Source organism: Epinephelus moara, chromosome 8 (genome assembly GCF_006386435.1).
Source record: "Epinephelus moara isolate mb chromosome 8, YSFRI_EMoa_1.0, whole genome shotgun sequence".
Classification (NCBI taxonomy): domain Eukaryota; kingdom Metazoa; phylum Chordata; class Actinopteri; order Perciformes; family Serranidae; genus Epinephelus; species Epinephelus moara.
In genome coordinates this window covers 45120563-45137909 of record NC_065513.1, presented here as the reverse complement: position 1 = coordinate 45137909, position 17347 = coordinate 45120563, and the positions used below count along the sequence as shown (strand labels likewise).

Here is a 17347-nt window from a genome sequence, read left to right as displayed (position 1 = left end):
ATAAAAGTGGCTGCGAGGTTTTCCAGGTCGGATGCAAAAGACTAAGAACAAGGCTTTCAAATGAATTATAATCTAGTTTAGGTTTAGGGCTGATTAACAGACTAGAGTTAAAAATGAAGCTCTGTATGGTGATCAATAATAATGTGGTTCATTCACTAAAGTCCAATCCAATCCACTTTATTTACGTATATAGCACGATTTTAACAAACACAAGGTTTCCAAAGTGCTGCACAGCAATATAAAAACACAATAATAGAAGCACAATAAAACGATCAAGTACACAACAGGATAAAAGTAATAAACTAAGATAAAATCAAATAAAATAAATCAAATAAAATAAAATTCACATACACATAAAATCATAAAATCAACACGCTACATGGTGTCAAAAGCCAAAGAAAAGAGGTGGGTTTTAAGGAGAGCTTTAAAATGAGACAGTGAGGAGGCCTGTCTAATGTGCAGGGGCAATTCATCCCACAGTTTTGGAGCTGCAACGGCAAATGCTTGCTCCCCTCTGAGCTTAAGCCTAGCTTTAGGCACTGTCAGGAGCAGCTGGTCAGCTGACCTGAGAGAGTGGCTGGGAGTGTAGGGGTGCAGCAGCTCAGAGAGGTAGGGTGGGGCAAGGCCATTCAAGGCTTTAAAAGCAAATAAAAGAATTTTAAAATGAATCCTAAAATGGACGGGCAGCCAGTGGAGTGAAGCTAAAATAGGAGAAATGTGCTTGTGCCAGTTAAAAGACGTGCAGCTGCATTTTGTACCAGTTGAAGACGAGCAATGGAGGACCCACTAACCCCCATATAAAGTGCATTACAGTAATCCAGCCGAGTGGTCACAAAGGCGTGGATTACCGTTTCAAAGTGTCGTCTCTGAAGGAATGGTTTAATTTTGCCAGGTGCCTCAACTGGAAAAAGCTTGACTTCACCACTGCTTTAATCTGGCTGTCAAATTTAAGGTCTGTGTCCACTTTTACCCACAGATTGTTCACAACTGGCTTGTGATACTGTGCCAAAGAACCCAGGTCAACTAGGGGGGTCATAGAAGAGCCACCAAAGACCATGACATCTGTTAGAGGACACGCCATGTCTCTACTTCCTGTCCCTCTGTCTGTCCTCTGTCCTCTGCATGTCCCTCTGTCTGTCCTCTGTCCTCTGCCTTTCCCTCTGTCTGTCCTCTGTCCTCTGCCTTTCCCTCTGTCTGTCATCTGTCCTCTGCCTGTCCCTCTGTCTGTCATCTGTCCTCTGCCTTTCCCTCTGTCTGTCATCTGTTCTCTGCCTGTCCCTCTGTCTTGGAATGTATTTGATGATAGAATAACTTTAAAGTCTGATTGGCTCCTCTATAGGTATTGATGTCACTTCCTGTTGTGCGTGTGTGTGTGTGTGTGTGTGTGTGTGTGTGTGTGTGTGTGTGTGTGTGTGTGTCAGCAGGAACAGGTTCAACAGAAACTCCTGGTTCATTCCTCTGACAACAAGCCTGCCCACACTCTGCTCCTATTGGCTGGATCTGACAGGTGAGTTTATCAGACAGACAGAGACAGAGACAGAGACAGAGACAGACAGACAGACAGACAGAGACAGAGACAGAGACAGACAGAAAGACAGACAGACAGACACAGATAATATATATATATATTTATTTAATTTACATTTTTACTTTTTTTCAGTCTAAAATTGAACAAAACAAAAATAATAAACTTAATTTGTTTCAAATATCAAATATATCTTTCATCTTTAACTTCCTGTGTTTCATCTTTACCTTTTGTTTTGTTTTGTTATTTTTATTGACAGAAAAATATACAACAGTATTGGCACGTGACAATCAGTTGAAGTTGGCTCTTCAGCAGACGGAGCACAGAATAAAACAACATTACCACCTTATATCAGCCCAGTGAGGGCTGGGCACCTTTGGTGTATGACACTTGGAAATAAAAACTAACTAACTAACTAAGTAACTAACTATATCAGACTAACAAGTAAATAAATCAAATTTTAAAAAAAAGTATAGATAAATAAATAAACAAAAATAGTTAAGGGGCGTCTTCTAATAGTTTGAGCTCATTAATGGTGTAAAGTTTTCTTTTTCATATGTTTCAGTGTTTCACAGTAAGACGTCAGATCTTTTATAAACACCAGGGTCCGGGGTCGTGTCTTAAAACATTTGCATTTGTGAATGAAGAATTTTCCTAAAATAAATACTGTGTTTAAAAGGCAGTCCATTTTCTTATCCTCAGTTACCGTTCCAAACATTATTCCATTTCTTGAAAACTGTGGGAGAGAAACAACTTTTGGTTGTAGCCAGTCACATGTCACAGCAGCAGAGTCTCACTGTACACACAGAGGAAAACAAGTGATCAGTCGTCTCTATTTTGTTGTCACAAAATGTGCCATTATTTTGATCAAAGTTGAATCTTTGTCTGAGACGTTCTCCTGAGGGTTATATATCTTTATATAGCATTAAATATTTTGAAGTGAACTTCTTTTGCTTTTGGAGGTGAAGGTGATTTTAAGAATTGTGTGCACAATTACTTTAAAGTAGTCTGACAGAAACTACGAGAAGCCGAGTCTCTGCTGAACTGTGTAGGATATAAATCAGTTGTAAAGATACCACGAATCACTTTGTTTGGCAAGATCTCATTTGAGAGGTCCTGAGCATCAGTTATCAGAGGAGGATCCTGTCGCTGGGAAATAAGGAGCTGTTTCTAACAAGAATAAATCTGCAGTTCCAGATGGGAACATCATGTGGTGACAAACTGTGTTTGGACACTAGTTTACAATATAATAACACTTGTGAATGGAATGAGGATAATTTGATCACAAGGTTTAGAACAAGAAAGTCACAGCGTAACAGAAACTCAGCACCACCCATCCTTTGGAAAACGTCCCTGGGAACACACGACCAAAAGCTGCTGTTATTTACTAGAGATGCTCCGAACCATGTGACCTTTAAGGTGCCGTTCATTCAGTCTGTCAGTCTGTGGCCTGCACACCACCATGTTCATCATCTGTGTCTACAGCTGCCTTCTTTAAGTAATCAGACTTTCTTTTCCAGATGTAGTTAACATTTAATCTGTTGATAAACTTTGTCGCTTTCTTTGATAGAGAAAGAGAATAACTGGATAAATGCACCTTGAAAGACTTTCCATTCTGGTTATGTAAAATACTTTATGTAGATACGACCCAAAAGAGAAAGATCTCTATTTAACCATCCGTCCGATCTTAGTGTGAACTGAACACTGTGTTCCATATGTTCATGTGTTCATGTGTTCATATGTTCATATGTTCATATGTTCCATATGTTCATGTGTTCACATGTTCATGTGTTCCATATGTTCATGTGTTCCATATGTTCATGTGTCCATGTGTTCCATATGTTCATGTGTTCCATATGTTCATGTGTTCATGTGTTCCATATGTTTATGTGTTCCATATGTTCATGTGTCCATGTGTTCATATGTTCATGTGTTCCATATGTTCATGTGTTCATATGTTCATGTGTTCCATGTGTTCCATATGTTCATGTGTTCATGTGTTCCATATGTTCATGTGTTCCATATGTTCATGTGTTCATGTGTTCCATATGTTCATGTGGTCCATATGTTCATGTGTTCATGTGTTCATATGTTCATATGTTCCATATGTTCATGTGTTCATGTGTTCCATATGTTCATGTGTTCATATGTTCATATGTTCCATATGTTCATGTGTTGATGTGTTCTATATGTCCATGTGTTCATATGTTCATGTGTTCCATATGTTCATGTGTTCCATATGTTCATGTGTTCATATGTTCATATGTTCATGTGTTCCATATGTTCATGTGTTCATGTGTTCCATATGTTCATGTGTTGATGTGTTCCATATGTTTATGTGTTCCATGTTCCACATGTTCATGTGTTCATATGTTCATGTGTTCATGTGTTCCATATGTTCATATGTTCATGTGTTCATATGTTCATATGTTCATATGTTCATATGTTCCATATGTTCATGTCTTCATGTCTTCATATGTTCATGTGTTCATGTGTTCCATATGTTCATGTGGTCCATATGTTCATGTGTTCATATGTTCATGTGTTCCATATGTTCATATCTTCCATATGTTCATGTGTTCCATATGTTCATGTGTTGATGTGTTCCATATGTTAATGTGTTCCATATGTTCCATATGTTCATGTGTTCATGTGTTCCATATGTTCATGTATTCCATATGTTCATCTGTCCATGTGTTACATATGTTCCATATGTTCATGTGTTGATGTGTTCCATATGTTCATGTGTTCCATATGTTGATGTGTTCCATATGTTCCATATGTTCATGTGTTCATGTGTTCATATGTTCATGTGTTCCATATGTTCATGTGTTCCATATGTTCATGTGTTCCATATGTTCATGTGTTCATGTGTTCCATATGTTCATGTGGTCCATATGTTCATGTGTTCATATGTTCATATCTTCCATATGTTCATGTGTTCCATATGTTCATGTGTTCATATGTTCATGTGTTCCATATGTTGCATATGTTCATGCGTTCATATGTTCATGTGTTCCATATGATCATGCGTTCATGTGTTCATGTGTTCATATGTTCCATATGTTCATGTGTTCATACGTTTAATATGTTCATGTGTTCCATATGTTCATGTGTTCATACGTTCAATATGTTCATGTGTTCCGTATATTCATGTGTTCATATGTTCCATATGTTCAAAGTCTCACTCAATTTATCATCTTTTCCAATACACACACCTAAACATGTACCACATGTTGCCACAAGATGGCGGTCATGAATGGCTAATAGTTCACATTTTTTTCAAGTTCAGTTCTAAACCAGATGCTTTGGAAAATAAATATATTATCTGAATTGCTTTTGGGACCTGCTCCACATTTTTTAAAAACAGTTGACTTATGACCATTTGGTTATGACTAGTGCGCATGCGCCCGCGTGTGCAGCCTGTTGCAGTCGCTCCTGCTTGTTTTCTCGGTTNTTATCTGAATTGCTTTTGGGACCTGCTCCACATTTTTTAAAAACAGTTGACTTATGACCATTTGGTTATCAAAGACACTCAATTGCTCAGTATCTGTGTTTTTAATAAGAATGGCCAACATTTCAATTATGAACAGAGACAGTGAGATTGGACATCCCTGTTTAATCCCTTTGTTGATTGTAAAACGAGGGGAGGTACGGCTTGACAAAGACAATGAGCTATTAGTGTCGTGATAAAAGCATTTTATTACATTCCTAAATTTCTCTCCAAAACCACACAGTTCTAGTGCCTTAAAAATAAAAGGGTGTTCTATCGTATCAAAGCCTTATAGAAATCAAGAAAGAGCATAAATCCATCATCATTGATATAATCATCATAATCATATTTTTGCAAGCCGAACTTTAGTATAGTGAGCTCGATGTAGGATCTGACATTGCATGAAACTGTGTCTAGCACAAACTGAAGACCTGTGAACCCTCTTTAAGACCTCGTCCCAAACATCATCTGAGATCAACACTCCCAAATCCGTCTCCCATACAGTTTTAAGCACAGTAGAAGAGCCAGAAAGGTTACAAATACTTGAATATATAGAAGAAATCGCCCCTCTCATTGAAAGGAGAGGTCTCAGGAAGATCTCATAGTCAGAGGGACTAGGAAGAGCAGAAAATCCTGGAAATGAGCTGCAGGCAAAATGTCGAGCTTGTAGGTACCTGAAAAAATGTGCTTTAGAAAGCGAAAATTTATTAACTAATTGTTGAAAAGAGGCAAAAGAAGAATCCACATACAGGTCTCTTAAGGCTCTTATACCCAGCCTTGCCCATATAGAGAAAGTATTATTCGATAAAGATGGAGGAAAGATATGATTTGCTGCAAGGGGAGCCCCGACAGAGTGTGTTTGTAGGCCAAAATGGCGTCTAAATTGAACCCAGGTTTTAAGGCAGGAGGCCACTATCACATCTTTAGTATAACTAGAAGTAGAAGAGGAAAGAGGTGTATACAGTAAGGCCTTCAATTTGCCTCCACGACCAACCACGCTGGAGGGGACTCCATATCGTCACATCGGATCCAATAATTCAGGTTCCATATATTCGTTGCCCAGTAATAATACAAGAGGTTAGGTGGTGCCATTCCACCCAAAGCTTTGGGCCTCTGTAAAACTTGGCGGCGCAACCTAGGAGGCTTCTTGTTCCAGATAAAATCCAAAATAAGACTATCTACCTTACGGAAGAAAGCAAGAGGGAGGAAGATAGGAAAGCATTGAAATAAATATAAAAAGCGCGGGAATATATTCATTTTAACAGTATTAATCCCAGTGGCCACGGAAAGATTTAGGAGGGACCATTGCTCAGTGTGAATTCTATAAAGATTTTAGTGAGACATTAGCTCCATTTTTAGTTGCTGTATTTGAAGACGCCATAGAAAAAGAAGAACTTCTGCCAACTCTTCGTCAAGGTCTTATTAAATTGATCCCTAAACCAAAAAAATTTAAACTGAGTATTGAGAACTGGAGACCAATTAGCCTGTTAAATAACGATGCAAAGATATTTGCCATGGTCTTTGCTAGAACATTAAAATCAGGATTAGATGATATTATTGAAGAAGAACAATCTGGTTTTATGCCTGGAAGAAATATATGTAATAATGTATGATTAATACTAGATATGACTGATTATAATGAATATATACTGGATGATAGTTTGATTTTATTTGTTGATTTTTACAAAGCATTTGATATGATAAGTCACCAATTTATGTTTAAAACTATTAAATGTTTTGAAGCCATTTTTGAAGGCAGTTAAAACACTGTATAATGGGTGTAACAGCTCTGTTAAGCTAGCCAACAGTACGACCCCGAGATTTGACATCCTGCAGGGAATAAGACAAGGATGTCCCCTGAGTCCTTTTTTATTCCTTCTTGTGACTCAAATTATTAAAAAAGGTTTATTTCAAGGTATAACAGCCTCAGACAGAGAATTTAAATCAGTCCAACTGGCCGATGACACCACTGATGACACCACTGATGACACCACTGTTTCCTTGTCTACTATGAGGTGATCAAAGCTTGAACAAATCTGTGTAATGACCACTAAAGCAACGTGAATGTTTTCCCTGTGAAGAATACGGTGACATATTTAGGTGTTGTTATGTCACAGTAACTTAAACTTGGACCCTGCAGTGGAACAAATAACAAACCAGTTCAATCTGTGTCTGATGAGAGAGCTCTCACTGAATGGTAGAGTTTTACTGTCTGAAGCTGAGGGGACATCTCGAGCTGTCTGTGTGTCCTTTGCACCTGAAATACCTGCTGCAGTATACGACACATTAGATCAGACTTTATTCAGCTGTATTTGGAGGAACAGATAGATAATATTATAATGTTTTATGTAACATAAGAAGAGATGGTGGTCTTCAGGTGCTAAGTTATGAAACATTACATAATTCTTTCAAAGTAAAATGGTTAACTAATTTAGTTACAGAAAAAGACAATATTTGGAATACTTTCCCTAAACATATATTTAACTCAATCGGCGGTCTTAGACTTCTGTTAACATGTGATTATAAGACTGAAAAATTACCTGTAAAATTAGCACATTTTCATAAACAAGCACTGCTGTCCTGGAAAATGTGCACAAACATAATTTTTCGCCAACTAGTTATTACATCTGGAATAACAAGAGTATTCAATATAGAAACAAATCATTGTATTATTAAAAATGGGTTGAAAATGGTATTAGTTAAACAACTTGTGAATGCTGAGGGACAGTTACTAACGTATAATGAATTCCTCTCTAAGTTCAGGCTGCCAATTACGCCAAAGGAATATGCAGTGGTCTGAGATGCTGTACTGAGGAGTGCACTGCAGCTGCTTAGAGGATCAACTATTGAGGTCTCTACGACTGTTCCACTCAGCAGTGTTTGTTCCTCAGAGTAAATGACATTACTAAGAATAAATGTTGGAATAAAGTCATCAGGAATCACATGCATACTGTATCTGTGCCCTCAGCAAAATTCTTTTGGACCTCGCTTCATGGAGAAGTTGATTGGAAGAAATTTTGGCTAGTTGGAGATAAATTCTGTCTGAATAATAAAGTTAAAGAGGTCTCTTTTAAAATAATACATAAAATATATCCAGCAGAGAAAACTTAGAGAAAACTTTAAAATTGATATTGAATATTCTTGTATTTTCTGTGGAAGAGAGGAAGAAACAATCTGTCATATGTTTGATCACTGTGTATAGCCTATACTAGAATGTTCTGGATGGATGAACAGAATTACATCAGCAGAAAAACTGGATAAACAATCCACTTACAAGAAAAAGACATTTTTATTTGTTTTGAAGACAAGGAGAAAGAGAAAGACTTTATTGTTTTGTACAGTTACTTCTTTTTCTAGGAAAATTTCACATTCACAAGAAGACCTGGACAGACTCCAAACCCAGTTTTGAACATTTTCTGCAACAACTGAAGCAACATTGCTTCACTGTTAAAGGTCTTAAGAGCTCAAAACTGATTCTGTTTTTGATAAGTATATGATATTTTACTCATATTTTGCTTATTGTTCATGTCTTTAAATGAAAAACTGATTTTCTCAGGTGTCAAAGGTCAAAACGGAGTTGATCCAGGCTGTAAAGAGATAAGGACAATTATTCATTCATTCATCTTCTAACCGCTTCATCCTCTTGAGGGTCACGGGGGGGCTGGAGCCTATCCCAGCTGACATTGGGCGAGAGGCAGGGTTCACCCTGGACAGGTCGCCAGACTATCACAGGGCTGACACATAGAGACAAACAACCATTCACGCTCACATTCACACCTACAGACAATTTAGAGTCATCAATTAACCTTATCCCCAATCTGCATGTCTTTGGACTGTGGGAGGAAGCCGGAGTGCCCGGAGAGAACCCACGCTGACACGGGGAGAACATGCAAATTCCTCACAGAAGGGCTCCCACGCCCGGGATCGAACCAGGAACCCTCTTGCTGTGAGGCGACAGTGCTAACCACCACACCACCGTGCTGCCCAGGACAATTATTATTATTTTTTATTTTCTTTCAAAACAGATTTCATGATTCTCCCCACAATTAAATCCCCTACTATCTTACATATATATATACATATATATATATATATATATGTATGTAGATGTATATATATATATATACATATATATATATATATGTATGTAGATGTATATATATATATATGTATATATATACATATATATATATAAGCTCACACTCATTTTATTTTTTTTCCCCAAAACTGTTCAAAGATTTGAACCATTTTCTCATCAATTACCTCTGGAAATCATTACCAAAAATCTGAATGTGCTCAGCGAGACGCGGCCGCCATGTTTATTTGACTGTGGCTCAGACGTTGTTTCTGAATTTGATCATTTCTGTGCGTCATGCTGCAGTGACAGTAAAATTCTCAGTTGGAACTTTTTCTCCCCAAAAACAAAAATTGTGTAATTTAAAGAATTTAAGAAAACAAATATTTTGTGATTTGGTGAAATCTGTGTTAATTCTTACAGTGAATTAACACAGATTATAAAGAATGCTGCTTATTGCTGTAACGTGTGTGTTTGGGATGAAACAATGCTGATGAGTAAATCAACGGTTTGTCCGACAGCTGATGTCGATGTCTGACGGATAAACTGGTGCATCTCCTTCATCAGATTAAGATGATGTGTGCGTAAATGATCCTGCAACATTGAGCTGATGGGGGGGCGGGCTGTGTTTGATTGACAGGAGTACATCCGGCGTCAGCTGGAGGAGGAGCAGAGGCACCTGGAGATCCTGCAGCAGCAGCTGCTCCATGAACAGGCCATGCTGCTGGTGAGTGTTTGAACCTGAGACATCGTGTTCACCTCCTGCTCAGAGAGAATCAGAATTCATCTCTATGCCGTCCTTCAGACACTTTCTTCTTTTCTCCTCGTCTCTCTCTCGTTATGTTTCCTGATGAAGGAACTGTTAATTTCTCCGTTACACAAACTTTTCCTCCGAACTGAACTGAGTCCAGTTTTTGGGACCAACTTCTGACTGACTGCCCTCAGTGATGATGATGTCATCACCAGGAAACAGAGGGTTTCCCCTGTTTCTATTCCAGATGTTGGCAGGTCTCATACGCAGGTTAGTTTTTGTTGAAAGGATTCACAGAGGATACTCACAAAATGACAGGATGTGACCACACACGTCCTCACACATCACTTTATCATCAGCTGCACGCCGCGGCTCAGTCACACTGATACACCGAGTTTCCTTTATATCATGATGACATCATCATCATCATGGCTTCACACTTGGATCCTGTCACAGTTTAATATTTAAAACACTCAAACACAGATTAACAAGAATAAATCTTTGACATCTGATTTAATCACGTCTGATATTTCTGAAGCAGCCTCATTGGAACCATCACTGTTTAATAATGACGTGATGTAATGAGTGAACAGCTGTAACAGATGTGCGGTCACACACTCTGGACTCACATGAAGGCTGTTTAGTTTCAGAGGGTTTTAGAGGGCTGCCCCCCCCCCCCCACACACACACACACAGTTAATATATTTGGACCTGACCCTTCATTAAGACTGTCTGTTCCAGTTTCTCAGCCTGATTAATTCAGACACTGATGAAGGTCTGATACAGACACACGTCGTCCTCTTCATCGTCACATCTTTATGATCTGTGGTGAAAGGCAGGTTTTATTACTTTGATCTGATCTAAAACCTAAAAAGGTTGAAACTGTAAATCGGAGACAAAATAAATCAGCCTGACCTCAGGGGTTAGGGTTAGTGAAAAGAAAAGATAAACAGCCTCGTCATTCTCTGAGTCCTCGTCGTCCTGTCACAGTTTTCAGTCACGCCCCTCGCTGCAGCTCAGACTCGACATCTCATGATGACCCTTCCTGTCGTCTGTAGACCGAACCGAAACACCAGAATAAATGTTGGCACTGAACGTTTCTGCAAACCTCAGATGTGTTACATCATGTGAACATTGTATATAACAGAGATGATGAAACTAGCTTAAGGCACAAAAACAACTCGACTCTGTTTGAACAATGATCTTTTCTTTCTAAAATACCTGGTTTTGGTTCAATGGTCCCCCGGCTAGAGACGCAGCGACGGCTTGGTAAAAACAACCACTTATTTCTGATCTGTTCTGTACGACATCTATTGCACGTCTGTCCGTCCTGGAAGAGGGATCCCTCCTCAGTTGCTCTTCCTGAGGTTTCTACCGTTTTTTTTCCCCGGTAAAGGGTTTTTTTTGGGGAGTTTTTCCTTATCCGCTGCGAGGGTCATAAGGACAGAGGGATGTCGTATGCTGTAAAGCCCTGTGAGGCAAATTGTGATTTGTGATATTGGGCTTTATAAATAAAATTGATTGATTGATTGATTGATATATATATATATATATATATATATATATATGTATATATATATATATATATATATGTATGTATATTACCCATATATGGAAATATATTTATACTTACGTATGTATTCATTTGTCTTTTTATTATTTTGGTTATTGTTATTATTGTTATTATTATTGGTGTTATAGCTCATTAACTCTGTGTTTGTCCCTCAGTGTCTCATACATGTACCCCCCCCCTTTCCCCCTTTTCCATTTCCGGCGGAAGCCCCTCCCTGTTAGCCATTAGCCGTTAGCCCTTTAGCCGGACGACCGGAGGAGTATCCGGGGAACCGGAGGAGAAAAACCCAGAGAAGAGGAGGGAATGAGTCCGGCGGAGGACGGCAGAGGACCGCGGTGACAGGACAGCGAGTGTGCCGCCGAACAGAGACCGTTTCCCGGTGTGTTAGTGCGGCTGGAAGAAGTGGAAAAACAGCGAACCTCCTCCCGACTGTCCCACCGCTGCTCCTCCTTCTCCTCCTCCTCCTCAGTCTGCTGCCTTCATCTTTTCTTTACTCACCGGAGAAACGAGCAGAAAAACACCGACACATTAACGGAGGTTTGTTTTTGTCCGTTTGTTTACTTGTTTGTTTGTTTAGATAAAGTTTATCAGCCGCTGTTAGCCTGTTAGCTTCCTCACAGCAGCCGTTATCCTGTTAGCCTGTTAGCTTCAGCTCCCATTACTTTTAAAGAGAAGAAGCTAGCGGCTAGCGTTAGCCTAGCTTCAGTTTTACTCCAGTGGGTTTGGACCCAAAGTGAACCGGACTGCCAGGATTTGGACGCGGTTCCGGGACTCAGACGGGCTGTGGGAGATGTTGGGTGTCCCTCAGGGTTAGAGGATGTTTCTGAGGTGTCTGTGAAGAAGTGTAAAAAGTGTTAGTAAGTTGTGACAGAGGTCAGAAGGAGGATGTCTGAGTGGAGCTGTACAGGAATCTGAGAGGTATTTTTAATCAGGATCATGAATCATTCACCTTCTCTCTGGGCAGACTTGTATCTATTATATCTATTACTATACCTATGTTTATTATTGTAACAGATGAGTTTGGAAAGTTTGGGAGTCAGTCAAGAAGTTGGAGAATTCTCAGGAATTAACCCTTTATAACACCAAAGTCACACAGTAACACAGACATACTAACTGATGGAGGCAGCAGCAGACCAGCAGCTCCGTGTTCACTGATGTTAAAATCACTGGTTTTCTCAGTGGACTCTGAAGACAAGATAGAGCAGCTTTATTTTCCTAAAGTCCAGATTATTATGAGCTGCTTCATGTATTAATATGTGTGTTACTCTAATAATCTCTGTTCTGTCTCCACAGACAACCATGAAATCATTCCCTGCTCGCCCTCGCCGTTAGACATAGAGAGAGTGTGTGTGTGTGCGTGTGTGTTTGTGTGTGTGATCCAGGATGGGGTTCGGTCGGGATCTGAGGAATTCCCATGAGGGATTATTGAAGCTGCAGGACTGGGAGTTAAAGGTACAGTACAGGGACAGATCTGCACTGTGAGCCACTTTCTGTGTCCTCTGAGAGAATGAACTCACATCGCTCTGAGTCCGTCTCTGTAGATGCAGACAGCGTTTCTACACAGCCAATCACATCTCGCATGAAGCAGTGATTTAGCCGTTGTGTCATAGGCAGAGCAGACAGCAGCTACACAACTAAAGACTGAAAAACCTGAAAGACCTTCATTCTGCAACGCTAATGTCAGTTAGCAGGCTAGTGAGGTCGTTAGCTGCTCAGCTGCAGAACATGTAGATTTCACTTTGGTCTGGACAGACGCTCTCAAGTTCTGTATGATGTAACGCAGATGCTCTCTAGTTCTGTACGATGTAACGCAGACGCTCTCTAGTTCTGTACGATGTAATGCAACACAGACGCTCTCTAGTTCTGTACAATGTAATACAACACAGACGCTCTCTAGTTCTGTACGATGTAACGCAACACAGACGCTCTCTAGTTCTGTACGATGTAACGCAGACGCTCTCTAGTTCTGTACGATGTAACGCAGGCGCTCTCTAGTTCTGTACAGTGTAACGCAGACGCTCTCTAGTTCTGTACGATGTAACGCAGATGCTCTCTAGTTCTGTACGATGTAACGCAGACACTCTCTAGTTCTCTACGATGTAACGCAGATGCTCTTTTGTTCTGTACGATGTAACGCAGACGCCCTGTAGTTCTGACGATGTAACGCAGACGCTCTCTAGTTCTGTATGATGTAACACAGACGCTCTTTGGTTCTGTACGATGTAATGCAGACGCTCTGTAGTTCTGACGATGTAACGCAGAAGCTCTCTAGTTCTGTATGATGTAACACAGATGCTCTTTGGTTCTGTATGATGTAATGCAGACGCCCTGTAGTTCTGTACGATGTAATGCAGACGTCCTGTAGTTCTGACGATGTAATGCAGACACTCTTTGGTTCTGTACGATGTAATGCAGACACTCTGTAGTTCTGTACGATGTAATGCAGACGCTCTGTAGTTCTGTACGATGTAACGCAGATGCTCTTTGGTTCTGTACGATGTAATGCAGACGCCCTGTAGTTCTGACGATGTAACACAGACGCTCTTTGGTTCTGTACGATGTAACGCAGACATTCTCTGGTTCTCTACGATGTAACACAGATGCTCTTTGGTTCTGTACGATGTAATGCAGACGCCCTGTATCTTTGGTTCTGTACGATGTAATGCAGACGCCCTGTAGTTCTGTACGATGTAATGCAGACACTCTTTGGTTCTGTACGATGTAATGCAGACGCTCTGTACGATGTAATGCAGACACTCTTTGGTTCTGTACGATGTAATGCAGACGCCCTGTAGTTCTGACGATGTAACGCAGACACTCTTTGGTTCTGTACAATGTAACACAGACGCCCTGTAGTTCTTTACGATGTAACGCAGACGCTCTCTAGTTCTGTACGATGTAACGCAGACGCTCTGTAGTTCTGTACGATGTAACGCAGACGCTCTTTGGTTCTGTACAATGCAACGCAGACGCTCTCTAGTTCTGTACGATGTAACGCAGACGCTCTTTGGTTCTGTAACATGTAATGCAGACGCTCTTTGGTTCTGTATGATGTGACGCAGACGCTCTTTGGTTCTGTACAATGCAACGCAGACGCTCTCTAGTTCTGTACGATGTAACGCAGACGCTCTTTGGTTCTGTACGGTGTAACGCAGACGCTCTTTGGTTCTGTACGGTGTAACGCAGATGTTCTCTAGTTCTCTGCGATGTAACACAGACGCTCTGTAGTTCTGTAACATGTAATGCAGACGCTCTTTGGTTCTGTACGATGTGACGCAGACGCTCTGTAGTTCTGTACAGTGTAACGCCGACGCTCTCTAGTTTTGTATGATGTAATACAGATGCTCTCTAGTTCTCTATGATGTAATGCAGACGCTCTCTAGTTCTATACGATCATGTAATGCAGACGCTCTCAGTTCTATACGATGTAATGCAGACGCTCTCTAGTTCTATACGATGTAATGCAGACGCTCTCTAGTTCTATACGGTGTAATGCAGACGCTCTCTAGTTCTATACGGTGTAACGCAGACGCTCTCTAGTTCTGTACGATGTAACGCAGACGATCTCTAGTTCTGTACGATGTAACGCAGACGATCTCTAGTTCTGTACGATGTAACGCAGACGCTCTCTAGTTCTGTACGATGTAACGCAGACGCTCTCTAGTTCTGTACGATGTAAGGCAGACGCTCTCTAGTTCTGTATGATGTTACGCAGACGCTCTCTAGTTCTGTATGATGTAACGCAGACGCTCTCTAGTTCTATAGGATGTAACGCAGACGCTCTCTAGTTCTATACGATGTAACGCAGACGCTCTCTAGTTAGTGTAGCGTCACAGGAAGGTACCATCTGTGAATAGTTGTATTGCTGTCCTTCGTGTCCTCCATGTGACGCTGTGTGAACATGTCTCTGTGTCGCCCTCTAGCTGCTGGAGACGGTGAAGCGTTTTATGACTCTGCGAGTGAAGAGCGATAAAGAATACGCTGCTCTCCTGCTCAGCATGACTCAGCAAACTGAGAAACAGGAAGCTGCTGATTACGTCAGCACTGTGAGCAAGGTGAAATCACTCTGTCCCACTGTCTGTCTCTGTCCCACTGTCTGTCCTGGTCTCAGTGTCTCACCCAGTGTGTCTGTGTCTCCGTCAGTCGTGGTCTCAGGTGGTCCGTCAGACGGAGGCATTGGGTCGCATCATGAGGAGTCACGCTGATGATCTGAACTCGGGTCCTCTGCACCGCCTGGCCACACTGATCAGAGACAAGCAGCAGGTGAAGAAGAGCTACCAGAGTCTTCATCATCAGCTGGAGAGCCACAACTACAAGGTGTGTGCGTGTGCGTGTGGAGACAGTGGACGAGCTGAAGTGTCAGGTATTGTTCTGCAGCTGGACAGTGTCCCTTTGTTTTGTTGTTGCCAGGTAACCAGGAGTGACCTGGACAAGCTGAAGACGACGTATCGTCAGCTGAGCCGTGACGCCAACAACGCCAAAGAGAAGTACCGAGAGGCACTGGCTAAAGGTTTATGAAATGTTTCATCATGTGATCAGGACACGTGACATGTTGCTGCTGATGTTTCTTTATGATCCGTTCCTCAAATGTTTCCCGTCCAATCACAGGCCGGGAGGCGGAGCGTGCCCGGGAGCGATACGACAAAGCCACGGCGAAGCTCCACAACCTTCACAACCAGTATGTGTTGGCAGTGTGCGGTGCTCGCACACAGCAGGACGAACACCGCCGCCACGCCGCACCTGCACTGCTCGATGCTCTGCAGAGGATGCAGGAGGACATGACGCTCGCACTGTGAGTCACATGACCGCCAAAACACCGCCACACCACAGAGCAAAGTATACTGTAGATATATCTGTGTGTTACTGCAGTAAGAGTACCCTGGAGGAGTGCTGTAGATATATCTGTGTGTTACTGCAGTAAGAGTATCCTGGAGGAGTACTGTGAGATCAGCAGTCTTCTGACGGAGGAGATCGTGAAGGTTCATCAGGAGATTTCGGCGGCGGTGGAGCAGATCGACCCGTTGGCAGAGTACCAACACTTCATCGACGCCTACAGGTCAGAAAATCACATCACATCAAACCAATCACATGGTGGTTACTGTGGTAATAGTTTGTCCTGTTCATAGTTACCGTAGTAACAGCGTCTGCCCCCCCCCCCAGGTCTCCGGAGACTCCAGAGGCGAGCGTGGAGTTCGATGCGTCTCTGTTGGACGAAACGGACAACCTGCCAGCCAATGAGATCCTGTGGAACACGCTGACGGCAGACAGCCTGCAGGCCATGTGAGCTCCTTCAAAATAAAAGTGTCACCACTGTTTCCTGTTGTCTGCCAAATTAAAAGTCTCCACTACCTGTTTTCACAAAGCTTCGTCATACAGAGTTTCAGACCACATCCTGTTACTTACTGTCCTCACTGTCCTGATGTCCTCACTGTCTCATGTCCTGATGTCCTCACTGTCCTCATGTCCTCACTGTCTCATGTCGTTATGTCCTCACTGTCTCATGTCCACACTGTCCTCATTATAGTTATTAACGTCACATTATAGTTATTAACGTCACATTTTAGTTGTTAATAACGTCACGTTATATTTGTTAATAATGTCACGTTATAGTTGTTATTAATGTCACATTTTAGTTGTTAATAACGTCACGTTATATTTGTTAATAATGTCACGTTATAGTTGTTATTAACGTCACATTATATTTGTTAATAATGTCACGTTATAGTTGCTATTAACGTCACATTACAGTTGTTATTGACGTCACGTTATATTTGTTAATAATGTCACATTACAGTTGTTATTAACGTCACATTACAGTTGCTATTAACGTCACGTTATAGTTGTTAATAATCAATCAATCAATTCAATCAATTTTATTTATAAAGCCCAATATCACAAATCACAATTTGCCTCACAGGGCTTTACAGCAT

General features: G+C 41.1%; 1 protein-coding gene across 4 annotated transcripts in view; it reads left to right on the top strand.

The window, feature by feature from the left end:
• Positions 1 to 11627: 11627 nt before the first annotated feature.
• The window catches only part of fer (fer (fps/fes related) tyrosine kinase), an 18152-nt gene continuing 12432 nt past the window's right edge, over positions 11628 to 17347 (top strand). For 3 of the 4 annotated variants that reach the window (XM_050051585.1, XM_050051586.1, XM_050051584.1), the window contains exons 1-8: positions 11628 to 11954; positions 12711 to 12869; positions 15341 to 15472; positions 15561 to 15734; positions 15828 to 15927; positions 16026 to 16209; positions 16336 to 16473; positions 16578 to 16697. In XM_050051585.1, coding sequence (XP_049907542.1) covers positions 12801 to 12869; positions 15341 to 15472; positions 15561 to 15734; positions 15828 to 15927; positions 16026 to 16209; positions 16336 to 16473; positions 16578 to 16697 — 917 coding nt within the window. In that variant the 5' untranslated portion in view covers positions 11628 to 11954; positions 12711 to 12800. The remainder of the gene's footprint in view (positions 11955 to 12710; positions 12870 to 15340; positions 15473 to 15560; positions 15735 to 15827; positions 15928 to 16025; positions 16210 to 16335; positions 16474 to 16577; positions 16698 to 17347) is intronic. The other variant, XM_050051588.1, reaches the window with a different exon arrangement.